The sequence below is a fragment of the Capra hircus genome, chromosome 19 (assembly GCF_001704415.2).
Source record: "Capra hircus breed San Clemente chromosome 19, ASM170441v1, whole genome shotgun sequence".
Lineage (NCBI taxonomy): Eukaryota > Metazoa > Chordata > Mammalia > Artiodactyla > Bovidae > Capra > Capra hircus.
This window is the reverse complement of record NC_030826.1, coordinates 23101474-23118675: the sequence shown is the minus strand read 5'-3', so window position 1 is coordinate 23118675 and position 17202 is coordinate 23101474. Positions and strand designations below refer to the sequence as shown.

Here is a 17202-nt window from a genome sequence, read left to right as displayed (position 1 = left end):
TTAACCCCTCTCTAAGACTTCTGGGTTGAGCAGAACCATAGACATATCCACTGATCGACACTCACAGAGATGCAAGCACAAAGACCTGCCTGGTCCCTCCCCGTGTACAGTGAACCCACACTCAGAGCTGCAGCTGCAGAGCCACCAGCAATAATGTCCAACTCTCCAGCTGTCCACACTCCCCAGGAGGGCCTCTCACAGACCATTAAGCTCCCCTCCCCAGGGTAAAGGCCACACAGAAGCCTCTGCAGGAGAGGGCCCTGGCAAGGAGACACCCATCCCAGCCAAGTCACCAAGTCAGCCAAAACCGTCCCCCTTCTGACAGAGCTGTCCTGGCCCTGGTCCCCCAGCAGTGACATGAAGGCTTCAGATACCAGGGTTCCTAGTACCACCCACAGCCACTCCAGGTGCCCCCAAAGATGGGAAACACCATCCTGATAAGTCATTCGGCTCATTTCGTAAGAAAAACACAGACTGATTAAGAACAAATCGACACTGTTACTGTTTTTGGTGACTGGTTGGGATGGAAGCATTTGGGTGAGTGAATTGAAGCAGAGAAACAGACATAACTCAACAAGCTGGATCCTCTCACTCCCCACCTATGGTGGCCTTTGGAGCTGCAGTACCAGAGGGGCCCAGGGCACCTTCTCTACTCCGTCATCCTGCTCCACTGACTGCAAGGCTCAGGGAACTGCTGTCAGTGAGCCAGGATGACAGAACGGAGCGGGTACCCTGAAGCAACTTCGCACGCTCACATGCACGACATATTCATACGGTGTAATTACAATGCCACTCTGAAAAAGAGTGAGGATGCTCTCCAGGAGATAAGAACAGAAAAGTCTTCAAAAGAGACCTTTGGATGACAAAAAGGGTGGGGTAAACAAAAAACACAACGTTTTTAAGATTAGGATAAAAAACTCTGGAAGGAGGCACAAGCAGCAAGATAGTCTTGATTTTTGAGCCAGGTTACTGATTCAAAATAATAATAATAATTGCATCATGAAAAGATGCCAGAGATTCTCTCCATCCCGGAGGTGAATTGTCACACAACTCAGAAAGTCTCGGATCTGTCCATGGGCACCCCACCCTTCACCAGCTCTCAGCAAGTAGGGTCTGCAGGTTAGTTTGGTTCCCCCCTCTTACAGGAGCACCCGAGCTCTGCTTAGGGAAGTTACTGGTGATCTGAGCTGCGCAGAGACCGAAAAATGATTCCGTGGGCTGAGAGCAGCTCTGGTGTCTCAGGAGCCCACAAGAATGGATTAAAGCGAGTGGGGCTTCTCTGGTGGTCCAGGGGTTAAGACTCCGTGCTTGCATTGCAGTGGGTGCGGGTTCAGTTCCTGGTTGAGAACTAAGATCCCACATGCCACGAAACACAGCCCCCCAAAAAAAAGAATGGACTAAAGACTGGCTGCCCAGGAAACGCAGCAGTGGGCACTGACAAGGGTTCTCAATCAGCCCTGGGTCCTCAGAAGCAGCCCCAGCTCTCACACGCACATCCACAACTAAACCGCGTTCAGCAGCCAAGGGCCCTGGACAAGCCCAGTACAGTTACGGGGGGCCCACTGAACGGCCTTCCAAGGGTGACGCTGGTTGGCTGAGGTGGAGGACACGGCGACCGGAGTCAGCACAGCCTGGCGTGGAGGCTGCGCCCGAGGCTCCGAGGCGGGAGGGGTGGATAACGGGAGGAGCAGGTGTGCTCAGTGCCCCGGCCCCCACCTCCGCCAGCTGCCATCTGTGCATCGGGCGAGTTCAGCCTCCGAGTGAGGACAGTTAAACAGGTGGCTGGTTTGGGGCTTGGAGTTTTGCGGGACTTGACTCAGAGCAGAATTTTCAAAAGTCTGGGAGGGGAGAACCAAGATTTCCAGGAGAGGAGCAACCCACCTGGAGATAGAAGCTGGGGTAGGATGGGCGGCCTCCTTTCACAGTGGATAAAGTGGGCGGAGCAAAGAGGTGAGGCCGGGCACCACACATCTTTCCCCTCCCCACTTCCCTGGCCGGCTATTTCCACCCAGGGATTTATAACAGCTGCCTCCACGCGGAATGAGCATTTCTATGGTAACGGGGGTACATTTTCCCTCTGCCTGCACTGGTGATGCTGGCTGTTTGCTTCAGCTTTGTGTGTTGGGGGTTGGGGTGGGGGGTTGGCACGCAGCCTTGTTCAAAGCCCTAAAACAAGAAACAACTCTCCCATCCAGACTTTCACTGGGAGGAGACAGCCCTTCCCTGAGATTCCAGAATTACACAGGTGAAGGAAATGAGGCTCATCCAGCACATACCCATCTTCCTGGTCCCGCTGGGGATGCGGGGCAAAGTCCAAGTGCAGAGCTCACACTGGCTGCCCAGGGAGCCAGGCCAGTGCCAGCCACACCCAGCTTGGCAAGGGACCCACTGTCTCAAGGACATCAACCCAGCAAACGTCCCTTCTCTTCCCTGTATCTTTCACTTTTCCCAATAGATATTTTCCATTTGTATATAAGGGATTCCCAGATGGTGAAGTGGTAAAGAATCCACCTGCAATGCAGGAGATGCCACGGTTCGATCCCTGGGTCAGGAAGATTCCCTGGAGTAGGGAATGGCAACCCACTCCGGTATTCGAGCCTGAAAAATTCCACGGACAGAGGAGCCTGGCGGGCTACAGTCCATGGGGTTGCAGAGTCAGACACCACTGAATGACTAACACTTCCCAGTATTCTTGCTTGCAAAGTTCCATGGACAGGGAAGACTGGCAGGCTATAGTGCATGGAGGTCACAAAGAGTCAGATGTGACTAAACACGCATGCATATTTGTAAATAAATATTCTCTGCTGCTAAGTTGCTTCAGTCGTGTACAACTCTGCGCGACCCCACAGACAGCAGCCCGCCAGGCTCCCCCGTCCCTGGGATTCTCCAGGCAAGAACACTGCAGTGGGTTGCCATATCCTTCTCCAATGCATGAAAGTGAAAAGTGAAAGTGAAGTCGCTCAGTCGTGTCCGACTCTTGGTGACCCCATGGACTGCAGCCTACCAGGCTCCTCCGTCCATGCGATTTTCCAGGCAAGAGTACTGGAGTGGGGTGCCACTGCCTTCTCCGAAATATTCTCTATTTTCTTCAATTAAAAAAAATAAACCACCACCTCCCTTGGCCCTGTATCCCCGCTTAGGTATTAAACCATTTAGCTGCTCCCCTTTCTGTAACCTCTCTCAAGAACGTGATGGTGTGGTGACTGCTGTGACAGGTCATCTGGGGCTGTCTCCCTGAGGAAGGGCTTGGTCTTGATCTCCAGGGAGAGACTCCGGGTGCCCTTCCTCGGGGCGGTCTCCGTAGGCAGCCCGAGAAGGCGGGACAGGGTAGACATGCGTCACGGTCCCCACCTCCCTCCAGACAGGCGCGCCTGTGGCTCTGTCAAGGTCAGGGATTTCCCATGGGCACCGACGGATGGGGAGACAGAGCACTGAGAACTTTTCTGTTGGGACCAGGGAGCTGCAAACGCCCTTGTTTTTCTTACAAAACCAGCCTTCAGAGCCTGCTGCAGCAGTTGTGGTCAGCGCTGAGGTTTCAGGCCTCTGGCTTTCCCTATAGAAGCTCTCTTGTGGTTGTGCAGGGGTCCAGTGTCTTGGGTTTCTACCCTTTTTCCTCTTTTTGGAATTTCACCATGACAGGCCACTGCCCGACTGACCATCCTACCGCTGGGCAGCCAGATGATAGCTGGTCTAGTGTGGGCTGTTGAAGGCAAGAGAGGGTAAGGTTTGTGCCCTTCTTGTGTTTGCTGTCTGGAACTACCCATGTCCCCCAGTCCAGACCCTGTCTCTGGTTTAGAAGACCAAGGATGGGAAGGGGAGGAAGCAGCTTCAGCCAACAACAGGTCCTTCCTGGTTCTAACTGGGGGTCCAGGATCAGGGAGGACCCTTTAGAAACATCTGCTCCTTCCCTTGTTCTCCACACCCTCCCTGGGTACCGATGCTAGACAGTGAAGCCCCCACCGCTCACAGATGTGTGTACATGGACTTGGGGACAGAGCCTGGGTCAGTTTGGGAATAGGACAATCTCTGTGTATTGAGTGAACACAATGTCTTCAGTCTACAAGGCAAATTCAGTTATGAAAACTCAGTGACTAGCATGTAGTGCTGTGAAGTGAAAGTCGCTCAGCTGTGTCCGACTCTTCACAACCCCCTTGGAATTCTCCAGGCCAGAATACTGGCGTGGGTAGCCGTTCCCTTCTCCAGGGATCTTCCCAACCCAGGGATTGAACCCAGGTCTCCCACATTGCAGGTGGCTTCTTTACCAGCTGAGCCACGAGGGAGCAGGACTTTAGACCCCTCCTTCCTGTATCCAACATCCAGGTCCAGCACCCAGAGAGTGGGACAGATATGCATACTTGTCTCTTCTGTAGGCTTATATGCCCATAATCCTATTTAAGGATGCCTTCAATACAGATGTATTGAAATAAAAATATTTCCTGTAAAATAAGTTACATACACTTGCTATTTCTATCTCTTCTTCCATCCATCCTCTCCTCTGCTTCCTTTTTTTAAAAACAAAACAAAACATTTCATTATGGAAAATTCCAAACATATACAAAAGAGGATGATAAAATGACTCCCCATGTACCCATCACACACCATAAGCAAGGTTTGACCAATCTTATTTTAGTTATACCACCTCCAACCACTTTCCCCTTATTCCTAGGTTATTTGGAAACCAATTTTGGACATCATGTATTTTTTGCCATAAATATTTTAGTATGTATCTCTAAAAGAGAACTTTTAAAAACATGTGCCTAATACCTGTACTGCACCTACAGAATTAATAATAATTTCTTAATATCTTCAAATTCCTAGATTGGGTTCCCAGAGTTCAAATTTCTGGTTGTCCAGATCCTCCAAGTTCCCAGAAACATGGATTCCCAGAGGGAATCCGGGAAAGGGTTCTAGGAGGCTTTATGGGGAAGGTTATAAGATCACTTTCAAGAACAAAGCAGAAGGTCGCTGGTGGTGATGACACTTACTGAGCACCTACTGCATACTCCATGCTGTGTGCTTGGCTCCCATCACTCCTTTAACCCCTCACAACAACCTTATGGTGTAGGTTCAGAGTTGCTGAGTAAGAGGGCATGGTCACATACTGGGTGACATATTCAGTCTGTGAAGCCAGGTAAGGTCTGTCGGACGCTAGGGTCTCGGCTGCAGACCGCTGCCACCTGCCCTCAGCCACGCCCCGACAAGGGGCGTGAACCAGTCCCCCAGAGGGCCTTCCTGCCTACCCAATCGCTTCTGGGTGCAAAGTGGGGGACAGATAAGCTGAGAATGAGCTGTTCAGTGCGGGCGGGAAGCAGAGAGAAGGGCTCCCTTTCACCGAAGAGAGAGACTGGAAACTGCCTGGTATCTGACTCTCAGAACACGTGGCAGCATCCCAGGTGGGACGCATCCTCCGTCACACCTGCTTCTCTCCAGCTCATTAGTATCTCCCCGCCTTTCCCTAGAGGAGCTGGCTGCTGCGGCGGACCTTCCCCGTCTAATGAAAGCCGCTTAGCAACAGGGAGCTGGTTAATAAAGCCGTGCGGTTCCCAGCTCCAGAGACTCCACCCCCATCTCCCATTACAGCTCATCCTCAGCCCAAAGCAACCTCAGGTGGACCGATTGCCAGGCGGAGGGCAGGGAGCCCGGGGACTGATGGCAGGGCTGGCCCCCTCTGGCCTGGGTCCACCCCCAATGCCTGAGGATATTTATATCGAAGAACCTGCTTGGCCAGGCCTGGAACCTCTCCGTGGGCCTCCTAAGGCCCTTCTACCCACCGGTGGTTAAAAATCCAACCTCAGTGCCCAATGGGAATGGAGCAGAGACACTGGGGAGGCAGACACTCCCAGGCCTAAGCTGGGAACTGAGGGAAGGCCCAGTGCTCCTCGGTGGAGCCCTAAATTACCCCAGACCCCTCCATGGGAAGAGAGTGAGCAGGCATATTACAAACGCAGAGTTCAGACAATCTGCTGTTTGACCCTGAGCTTGAGTTGCCACAAAGAACCTTGCCCTCTGGAGGAGGGGGTGGCAGAAGATACTGGCCTACACCCACAGGTTCAAGAAGCAGAGTGAAAATAGGAAGCATTCATTTCACTCAGCAGTAAGGGTCCACAGTCAAAAAGTGTCAAAGGCCATATTAGGGAGGAAAATGCAAGCTTGACATGACTTTTCAAGATAAAGGGGAGAGGGGCTTCCCTGATGGTCCAGTGGCTAAGACTCTGCACTCCCAGTGCAGGGGTCCTGGGTTTGATCCCCGGTCAGGGAGCTAGATCCCATATGCCACAGCTAAAGCTCCAGCATGCCACAACAAAGACTCAGTGCAGCCAAATAAAAAAATAGATACATAAACTAAAAAAAAAAGATGAAGAGGGGATATTAGAGAGCCATCTTCCACAGTGGGGTTTGGGTCTGTTCTCTGGCGGGGGCAGTTACCAGGTCTGGGGGGCTGGGAGGGGGCGTCTCAGGGTAGCGCTGCAGCCACTCTCCTTGGTAAGAGAGCAGCACACAGAGATCCCCTCCTGCCGGCCGGGCGTGCCAGCCGGGTGTGCCAGCCGGGCGTGCCAGCCGCGTGTGCCAGCCGGGTGTGCCGGCAGAGCCTGCTCACAAGGTTACCACCTGCAGGTTTAGAAACAAGCTTCCAGTCAGACAGGTTTAGAAACAAGCACAGCAAACACACAACAAAAGCGTGTTCCTTGCCAGGCCCCGAGTCTCCCTCCTCTCCTTGAGGAACAGGAACACCGGGGCTAGGTGTTGACCCAGGGATTTTTCAGTTCCATTTCTAAGGCTCTCCAGAAGGTGATGTTTCTGGTTCAAATGTCTATATTCTAAGGAATCTTCTAGCTCAGGCTCTGCCCTCTTCAGTCAGACACCCCCTAGCCATCCTCTGCCATGAACAGAGGGGTCAGGGCAGGGCAGGGCAGAGGGGCCCAGGACCCCAGGCCTCTATAAAGCTCAAGGGAAAGGGGTCACTCACTGCATAGCTAATCCAGTCTCCACAGCTTTCACTCCACTCCGTTTCTCTGCACTCCCATTTCCCCTCAGAACAAAGCTGACTTCTGGATATGGCTAGGACCACTGTAAGACCCAGGGCAGGGGACTTCCCTGGTGGTCCAGCGGTTAAGGCTCTGTGCTGCCAATGCAGAGGGCGTGGGTTCCATCCCTGGTAGGGGAACTAGGGTCCCACATGCCATGTAGAATGGTCAAAAGATTTTTAAAACAAGACCCAGGGGAAGACTGGATCTACTTCCAACTAAAAATGCACTTCTGAACGTTTCCCCAGCGGGTGAAGGAGCCTGGCATATCAGAATCTCCAAAAAGCCAGAAGACTGGAGTTTTCTATCAGTACATGTCTATTCTTCCTGCCTGCCCCCCCAATACCCCCAGGAATCCCTGGTTATGATTCCACCATGTGATGCAGGTAGGAGAAAGGGCTGATAATCACTGCTTTAAACCAACCTTACTTTGAGCTCAAGCTGGGATCCACCTCACCACTGAACACCACCATTAGTACAGTGTAAGGATTCCTCTTCCCATGGGTCTCAGATGCCCGGCTCAACTTAGCTTTATTCTGCTGGCAGCCCCTCCTGCTGGCGTTCACTTTAGTGACTGCGCACTGAGCCCAAGGCAGAGGCAGCAAGCTGGCAGAGGCTTGCAGATGCCTCTTGTTGAGCCCACACAATTTTTTTTTAATGGGAGTTAGTTATCAGCATTTAAAAACTGGGACATTTCATACAGAAACCCAGACTGCTGGCTTCTCTTAAAATAAAACAAAGGCCGTGGCAAGCCTAGGACCAGCATTCCTGCAGAAACTGAGTGGTGGCTGCCCCCTTCAAACCTGGCCAGGGCTGTACCCACTCCTGACCGCTGCCTGCTGTCCCACATCCAGACTTTCTCATCTGACCCTGTGGGCATTTCAGTTTGCACTTTGACCTAAGGTACCTCCTGAAATCCAGTCAAACCGGGCTCCTCTTGCTTTGGGGCTGGTTTTAGAACCCTGGAGACTTGGGTCAATTTCATAGACTCTTGATTGGCTGGATGGCATCACGGACTCGATGGACGTGAGTCTGAGTGAACTCCGGGAGATGGTGATGGACAGGGAGGCCTGGCGTGCTGCAATTTATGGGGTCGCAAAGAGTCGGACACGACTGAGCGACTGAACTGAACTGAACTGATCTATTTCAGTGACCGAAACTGACTGAAAGTACAAGAATCGTTCATTTTGAAGGTGGTATCTCTGCCTGCTGGAAGAAGGCATGGGCTTCAAGGCAAGAGGCTGAAGTGAAAGCCCTGCTGTTTCCCCGGGACCCCTGGACTGATCAGAGGAGAGCAGGCAGTTTCTTCTCACCCTAATGGACCTGATGGTGGGATGCCCACAGACTCCCGCCTGCCTCTCGTCCCCGTTTCCCCACCGCCACCCAAATTCGGCGCCCATGCACAAGCTGTTTTCACTGTTTCATTGTTCTGCGTTTGCTGTGTGTGCTCTGGATGAAGCTGAGCACCACTGCCATGGTACCACTGGGCCTCCAGCAGAGCCCTTCTGGTGACAGCGACAGACAGTGGCTGATGTCAGGGGGACTCAGCATAGGTAGAAGGGAGTAGGGTTCTAATACTCTCTAAAGTCACTTATTTTGAGACCAGCATGGTTTTTCCCCAGCAGGACTTCTGCCAGAGAAAAAGGTGGGATCGGATTGGTCCTGTGGACCTGACAAGAGCTATATCATCTCAAAGAATCAACTTACCCAAAAGGGAGATAGTAGGACCTCAAATCCTGCAAACCTAGCTTCAGCCTTAATGCCCAGAAGAGGAGGAAAGACGGACGTTTTCCTGAGCTCTTACAAAGGTAGGAATGTTCACATGCATCACCTCAATCCCCAGGAAAATTCCTTGAGGTGGGAATCACCACCCGGTTTTCAGAGGAGCACACTGAGGGTGCCAGGAGTCAAGGAACGTGTCCAGCACAACTCGAGAAGAAGAGCACCAGGGTTTGCCTGAACCCTCAGGCTGTTGCTCGGGCTCTGCTCACAGGCTGCCTCTCCCTAGTCGCCTCCCACATTTCTCTGCCTTTTTTTGCCTTTTTTTTTTTTGCATAGCTGTTACCACACCTGTTACTCCAGGATATATTCCTGCGTGCTTTTGTTTTCTGTCTGTCTGCCCACAGAGTGTAATCCCCTGGGGACAGAGAGACAGTTCACCTTGTCACTACTGTTTCCCTGCCTGGTAGAGGAAGCGTCTGGAACCTGGGGGACCTTCAGTGTCTGCTGCTGGACGGATGGGAAGGGCGGCTCTATCGGCCTCACCACGCTACTGTGAGAAGTGTCCCTCTCTTGATCTGCTCCTTTCATTCCTTCCCCTCAGAAATGCACAACCTCCCTTCCACGAACACCAGACACCAACCTCAGAGGCCAAGGGAAACAACACACAGATGGCAAACGGCGCAGAGCAACTAAGCCCATGCACCCCAACTACGTGCTCTGGAGCCTGGGGGCCGCAACTGCTGAAGCGCACGTGCCCTAGAGCCTGTGCGCCCCAGCAAGAGAAGTCACCGCAATGAAAGGCCCACACACCGCAACTACAGAGGAGCCCGTGCAGCTACGAAGACCCAGCACAGCCAAAAATACATAAATAGATACTTTTGCAAAAGATGGCAAATGGAAAGTCAAATTCCTGGAAATCCAAGAAAACTCAGTTGTGTGCAGAGACAGTCTTGCTCCTACAAAGGCAGAAATGTTCACGCTGAGCAGGAAGCAGTGGTTTATTACAGACTTTCTCTTCTCTGAGCGGGGAAGTCTTGGCTAGACTTCCTCGATCCTCCTGTGGATTTGCATGCAATTGAGTGTCTGGAGAGTTGGGAATGTTGAAGCAATGCAGGTGGGATTGATTAGAAAACAGATGTAGTACAGAAAGCATCCAAAGGCACAGGCCCATTCCCAAAGTTAATGCAAGGATAAACAAGCACTGTGGTTCCCCAACCCAACTACTGAGGCTGGTGGTTCTTAAAGTGCGGTCTCTGGACTAGCAGCACCAGCATCTCCTGTGAACTGGTTAGAAATGCAAATTCCTGGGTTCACCTCAGAGATACTAGAATCAGAAACTCCAGGGCTGGGACCCAGGAACCTGTTTTAACAAGCCCAACAGGTGACTCTAGGCTTCCCAAGCGGCTCAGCGGTAAAGAATCCGCCTGCCACTGCAGGAGACACAGGAGACATGAGTTCAATCCCTGGGTTGGGAAGGTCCCCCTGAAGGAGGGCATGGATGCTGCTGCTGCTGCTGCCAAGTCGCTTCAGTCATGTCCGACTCTGTGCAGCCCCACAGACAGCAGCCCATCAGGCTCCGCCATCCTTGGGATTCTCCAGGCAAGAACACCGGAGTGGGTTGCCATTTCTTTCTCCAGTGCATGAAAGTGAAAAGTGAAAGTGAAGTCGCTTAGTTGTGTCAGACTCTTCATGACCCCATGGACTGCGGCCTATCAGGCTCCTCCGCCCATAGAATTTTCCAGGCAGGAGTACCAGAGTGGGAGGGCATGGCAACCCACTCCAATGTTCCTGCCTGGAGAATCCCATGGAGAGAGGAGCCTGGCGGGCTATAGTCCATGGGGTCACAAAGAGTGGGACATGACTTAGCCACTAAACACAACAACAGCAGGTGACTATGATGCTAAAATTTGAGCACTATTGTCCTTAGGGACTAGACATATAAAGCAGATTCTTGGCCCTGGAGATCCTAATTCAGTAGGTCTGGAATGGGACCCAACAAGATTTCATAAGCTTCTGAGTTGATTCTGACTTACCACCTGATTTGAAAACTACTGACCCTGAGGACTCTTCCTGTGGCCCCAGGGCAGTATCCTCAGTTTTTAAACCCCTTTCTCATTACCCTCCAGTCACTCACTCACCACACAGAGCAAGGATGTGGCTGCTGTCTTCATGCACAAACTTCCTGGTGACAGCCTCCTCCATGATTTGCTTCACCTGTGAATAAATGGGCGGCACCGTTATTGATTGATTGATTGATCAAAGGCCTGTGAGCAAGTAAATAGCTTGGCTTGCCCGCCTGGTCTGAGTTCAGCCACTTGCAGAGTAGAGGATAGGAATGGGAGGGGTGGGGAAGGAAGGTTTCTTCAATACAGACATTGCCAAATGTCTTGGAAACGCAACCAGAAAAAGGCAGCCTGCCAGGCTCTTCTGTCCATAAAATTTCCCAGGCTGGAATACTGAAGTGGGCAGCCATTTCCTTCTCCAGGGGATCTTCCCAACCCAGGGATCAAACCCAGGTCTCCTGCATTGCAGGCAGATTCTTTACCAACTGAGCCATCAGGGAAGCCAAAAAAGGTGCTATAAACCCACTCATCAATCAGTTCAGACATTCCAACCCAGGACGAAGGACCCTGCTGTAAGAACAGGGATGGGATGCTATTTGCACATGTGTACTTGGCGGCAGAAGGCTTGTCCTTCAGGGACAAATTGTCTCAGCACAGGCCGCAGGAGGACACCTGACCCTCCTTTTCTCCTTTCTCCTTCTCCAAGGGGAGGGTAAGTCCGTCCAGGTCTCAGGGACACTCCCCACATGCTCACAAGCCCAGCCTTCTCTCTGTCTAGGTAAAACCCTATGTTCTGGTTCCTACCTGAATGTCAAAGTTTCAGAATATCTTGTAAGGTAAGCAGTCACAGCTTTCTTTAGAAAACACTTTAAAAACCTTTTAAATTCATGTACAATAAACATATAGAAAAGGGTATATATTTACTGGAAGGACCATTGCTGAAGCTCCACCTGATTCTAAGAGTTGACTCACTGGAAAAGCCCCCGATGCTGGAAAAGGTTGAAGGCAAGAAGAGAAGGGGGCAGCAGAGGGTAAGTTGGTTAGATAGCATCACCGACCCAGTGGACAAGAATTTGAGCAAACTCTGGGAGACGGTGGAGGACGGAGGAGCCTGGCATGCTATAGTCCAGGGGGTTGTACAGAGTCCGACACTACTGAGCGACTGAACAAGAACAAATATATCGTAATTACACAGCTTGAAGAATTTTTACAAACTGAACACATCTGTGAAAGCAGCATCAGCTCAAGAAACAGCACCCTAAAGTAGCCCCCGACTCTGCCATGATTCCTCTAGCCACTACTCCTTTGCAAGGTACCCACTATCCTGACTTCTAACAGCATAGAGCGCATGTGTGGGATTCTGTGCTTTTTATAGATGGAATTGCTCAGTGTGTAGTTTGTGTGACTGTGAGATTTGTTCATGTTGTGTGTGGATGTACACTTTTCATTCTCCATTGTGTGAACAACCCACAGCTGACTGGCATTTGGGTAGCTTCCAATTTGGGGCTGTTATGGACAGTGCTGCTTTGAACACTCTAGATGTGTCTTTGAGTGAACACGGGGGCTCATTTCTTTGGATTTATATTTTTAGGCAAGGAATTTCTGATGAGGGTATTTGGCATTATGAGATTTTGCCAATTTACATTCCCATCAGCAGTATAGGAGGTTCTAGTTCATTCCCAACACTGAAGCCAAGCACTTCTGATGCCCTGGGGGAACCTGTGTGTGTGTGTGTGTGTGTGTGTGTGTGTGTGTGTGTGTGTGTTTGTTGGTTGCTCAGTCGTGTTGGATTCTTTGCGACCCCATGGACTGCAGTCCACCAGACTCCTCTGTCCATAGAATTCTCCAGGGAAGAATACTGGAGTGGTTGCCATTTCCTTCTCCAGGGGATCTTCCCCATCCAGGGGTTGAACCTGAGTCTCCTGAATTGCAGGCAGATTTTTTACCATCTGAGCCATTAGGGAAGCCCCTGGGGGAACCTGCCAAGAGACAAATACTAATACTGAAGATTAGAGGGATGGATTACTTCAATCCCTGTTTTAAATCTTACTGATTTAGTGAGCTCTGGTCAGAGCGAGTCTTGCCACTCTTTGGACAGTGTCCTGTGTCCAGCGTCCTGATGCTGCCCTTGCTCTCCAGGCCCTCACTTCTGTTTGTAAGGTGGTAGAGCTTCTAAAGTCTGGGGAGGATGGAGGAAGGACCAGGGGTCTCCTCCTTACTGCAAAGTGCTAATGGTTAGTGGTTTAGGTAAAGGAGGATCTGATCGATCCTGCACTCTAAGCTATTAAAAGCTTCCTAGATTACTTCTCAAGGGGTGTTTGCATTAAACAGAGCATCATGTCACAGCTCAAAGACCAGTAGACAACTAAGGCAGGCTGCTGGGGCAGATTTTTGGATTAGGAGGACCTATAGATGACTTTAGTGGCTCAGACAGTAAAGAATCTGCCTGCAATGCAGGAGACCCAAGTTCGATCCCTGGGTTGGGAAGATCCCCTGGAGAAGGAAATGGCAACCCACTTCAGTATCCTTGCCTGGAAAATCCCATGGACAGAGGTGTCTGGCAGGTTACAGTCCATGGGGTCGCAAAGAGTCGGGCACGACTGAGTGACTAACACACACACACACACACACACACACACACACACACACACACATATCTATGCCCTGGGAATTCCCTGGCGGTTCAGTGGTTAGGACTTAGTGCTTTCACGCCCAGAGCCTAGGTTCAAACCCCCGTCAGGGAGCTAAGATCCTGCAAGTCATGCAGTGAGGACCAGAAAAAAAAAAAAAAAAAAGGACTACAGGTCCTTTGTGAAAAGCCAGCTTAGTCAGTGAACAATTGCCCCCACTGTCTCTATATGTAGGATAAGAAAGGATATGTTTCTCTCAAAATCAAGCCCTGAAGGTCAACAGAACCAAGAGTTCAGAGTGGGTCAACCTCTGGTCATATACAGAGCTGTGGCATATCCTGGACATTTCTCACATTTGTCTAAGAATCATTCTCAGAGTAGTACAGACAGCCCTTCTAAATACTGCCTTCCCTGAAATCTTTCCTATCATCCCCGACTAACCCCAAATTTGGAATGCACCAACAATCCTAGCACATGCACCCATAGTTTGGCTATAGCTACATTTTTATTCTTGTTTACACTGTTCATATAAGTCTCTGTCACTACACTGTTTCCTGAGGATAATCACTGGGATTTAAGATTTTTTTTTTTCCCCTGGGGAGACAAGAGTTGGGGCTTAAATGTTAATTTGATATACTCCTGGACTTAAAAAAACTCTTGGCCACTTCACAGCAAAAGTACAATGGAGCTTCTCAAACACAGTTGGAAAGGTGATGGCTTCAACTGCCTCTTTGCCAACAGGAAGTAAGGAAACAAATTTAGGGCACAATAGCCAGGCTATAATTAATGCAGAGCCTTAATTATGAGCCTTCCAGAATTCTATAAGAACCCTGAGCCTTCTCCAGTCCTGAAACCTCTCAGTTCAGTCGCTCAGTTGTGTCTCTTCGCCCCTCCATGGACTGCAGCACACCAGGCCTCCCTGTCCATCAGCAACTCCCAGAGCTTGCTCAAACTCATGTCCATCGAGTCAGTGATGCCATCCAACCATCTCATCCTCTGTCATCCTCTTCTCCTCCTGCCCTCAATCTTTCCCAGCATCAGGGTCTTTTCAAATGAGTCAGTTCTTTGCATCAGGTGGCCAGAGTATTGGAGTTTCAGCTTCAGCATCAGTCCTTCCAATGACTATTCAGGACTGATTTCCTTTAGAATTGTATGCTTTAATATCCTTGCAGTCCAAGGGACTCTCAAGAGTCTTCTCCAACACTACAGTTCAAAAGCATCAATTCTTCGGTGCTCGGCTTTCTTTACAGTTCAACTCTCACATCCATACATGACTACTGGAAAAAACATAGCTTCGACTATACAGACCTTTGTCAGTAAAGTACTGTCTCTGCTGTTTAATATGCAACCTCTAGGAAAGGGGAAAGGAGGCAATATGGTAAATTTTTCTTTATCAGCTAAATATCATATCCCTATTTTAGAGATGTAGAAATTGAGACTCAGAAAGGTTAAGTAACTTATTTAAGATCACAAAGAGCTAGGTCCAGACTATTTCAAAGTTTATGCATTCCCATCAGGCTTTGTAGTCTCAATAGGCCTTATTTACCAAACATTTATTGAGTGCCAATGATCACTGAGATCAAACCAGTCAATCCTAAAGGAAATCAATCCTGAATATTCATTGGAAGGACTGCTGATGAAGCTGAAGCTTCAATACTTTGGTCACCTGATGTGGAGAGCCAGTGCATTGGAAAAGACTCTGATGCTGGGAAAGATTGAGGGCAGGAGAAGGGGCGACAGAGGATGAGTTGGTTTTTGGTTGGCATCATCGACTCAATGGACGTGAGTTTGTGCAAACTCCGGGAGATGGTGAAGGCCAGGGAAGCCTAGAGCACTGCAGTCCATGGGGTCGCAAAGAGTCTGACACAACTGAGCAACTGAACAGCAACACTGAGTGCCTACTGTGTGTCAGGCATGGATATAGAGTTCTGGATAAAACAGGTTTCCTGCCCTCATGGAGTTGACACATCTGGCCGACAGAGGTAGATGAGAAGAGTCCAGGGCTCCATTCAGAGGCTGCATCCATTCTAATCCACTCTGTGGGTTTGGAGCGCTCCAGCTTGCCTATGCGGGTGAGTCATTCACACGGGCACCTCCCCTTCCTCCCCCTCCCCCCCACACGCCCATGAATGGAAAATGGGTTTTAGGGCAGGGACAAAGTAGAGGACATTAGTACGTTCAGGGAAGGACTTCTCTTTGTGACATGGGCGGGGGGGCTCCTCAAAAGAGGAAAAAAAAAAAATCTGAGTCTTAAAAACCATTCTCAAAAAGCCCCCCTGGCCTCTGGGTATGGAGGTGGGCGTGGAGTGAGAAGATGTGGTGTGCGGCGAACCCTCATGCCGCCGAGACTCAGTTCCCAGAAAGATAACCGAATGGGGTGGAGGGCAAACCGGAGCTAAGCCCCCAAGTCACCGGTTTAGCCCGGGCCCCGCCCCCTCTCCAGGCGGCGAGGGCAATGAATGGGCAGCTCGGTTCTCCAGAAATCGCCGCCACCCCTCCCCCTCGGTCTCCCAGAGCTGCTGCTGTCACAGGGCGGGGAGCTGCGGGATCGCGGAGCAAACAAACCCTGAAGCGCCGGCCTAGCCCCTGGGGCCGAGGGGTGCTGCCCCCTGATCCGGGAGTCGGGCGGGAACCGCAGCCAGTCCAGGCCCGTCCGAGGCCCGTGAGCACCCGCGCCCTGGGATGGGCGCAGATCCTTCTGTCCCGTGGGCCGTGAGGACAGGGACGCGAGCCCCCGGAGGTCCGTGCCCCGACTTTACCTCCTTTTTCACGTTCCACAGCAGTTTCTCTTTGACCGCGTCCTCCGCGCTGCCCATCTTGCGGCGGCTGACCCGGGGGGAGGTGCCCAGCGGCCCCCGATGCCCCCCACGCGCCCTCGCCGCCTCCGCGCCTCTCGGCTCAGCGCCCCACGCGCCAGGCAGAGCCCCCGCCAGCCGCGCTCCCCGCCCGCCGCCGCCGCCGCCGCCGCAGCCACTGCCCGGTGCTGGGCTCCGCAGCCATCTTCCGAGCCCCGCACAGACGTCAGGAGCCTGGCCCGGCCCCTTCCCACTGCCGGGGGCGGGGTGGGGGGGGTGCGCTCAGCCACTGGGGGGGGGGATCGAGCGGGGGGGAGACTGCGCGTGCTTGGGGGCGGCGTGCCCGGGCGCGCGCCCCCACGGGCCGCTGTCATGGCAACGCGCGGGCTCCAGCCCCGAGGGCGCGAACCCGCATTGTGAGCGCCAGTCGCCCGCCCTGCACAGCGCTGGGCTGGGGAGGCGGGGCGCGCCCCTGGACACCCCCACCCCCAGGCGGCTAAGATGGGCAAGTCGCTCTTGCGAAAGCTGGCCCCATCCAGCTGGATGTTCCGTGATTCCTACACGCTCGATTTCCCGACGGGAGGGACTGGGACCCCCGCGCCTCGAGTCTGATTACTGGGAAGCCCATGTTGGTCCCCCGGCTGGGAGGAAGGCTGTGGCGCGCCGTCGTTTCTTTAAATCCCCCTGCCGGCTGGGCGCCTTCCGTTGCAAAGCTTGTTGGTGGAGGAGTGGAAGAGCAGCCGCCCCCGTCTGCAGAGGCGCGGTTGGGTCTGAGAGCGCCAGAGTCACGGTCAGCCGTCCCTCCTCCGAGGGGTCGCCACGACCCGTCTGGCTTTTCTCGCAGCTACATGGGACGTGGGGGCGCGGGTTGGGGTAACTGGGACCAGGAGGAACGGGCACGGAAACTGGAGGTGAAACAAGCTCCTTCCGCACGATTTGCTTGGTAGGCTTAAGCAGCCCCACCTGG

At 52.1% G+C, this 17202-nt stretch overlaps 1 protein-coding gene and 1 non-coding gene across 4 annotated transcripts in view; one reads left to right on the top strand and one right to left on the bottom strand.

The window, feature by feature from the left end:
• The window catches only part of SGSM2 (small G protein signaling modulator 2), a 37820-nt gene extending 21367 nt beyond the window's left edge, over positions 1-16453 (bottom strand). The window contains exons 1-2 of one of the 3 annotated variants that reach the window (XM_018064410.1): positions 16200-16453; positions 10886-10961 (exon numbers count right to left, since the gene is read on the bottom strand). In XM_018064410.1, the coding sequence (XP_017919899.1) occupies positions 10886-10961; positions 16200-16256 (133 nt within the window). In that variant the 5' untranslated portion in view covers positions 16257-16453. The remainder of the gene's footprint in view (positions 1-10885; positions 10962-16199) is intronic. The other 2 variants (XM_018064409.1, XM_018064411.1) reach the window with 2 other exon arrangements.
• TRNAG-CCC lies at positions 6187-6259 on the top strand. Its single transcript has one exon. It is a non-coding gene; the product is annotated as a tRNA-Gly (tRNA).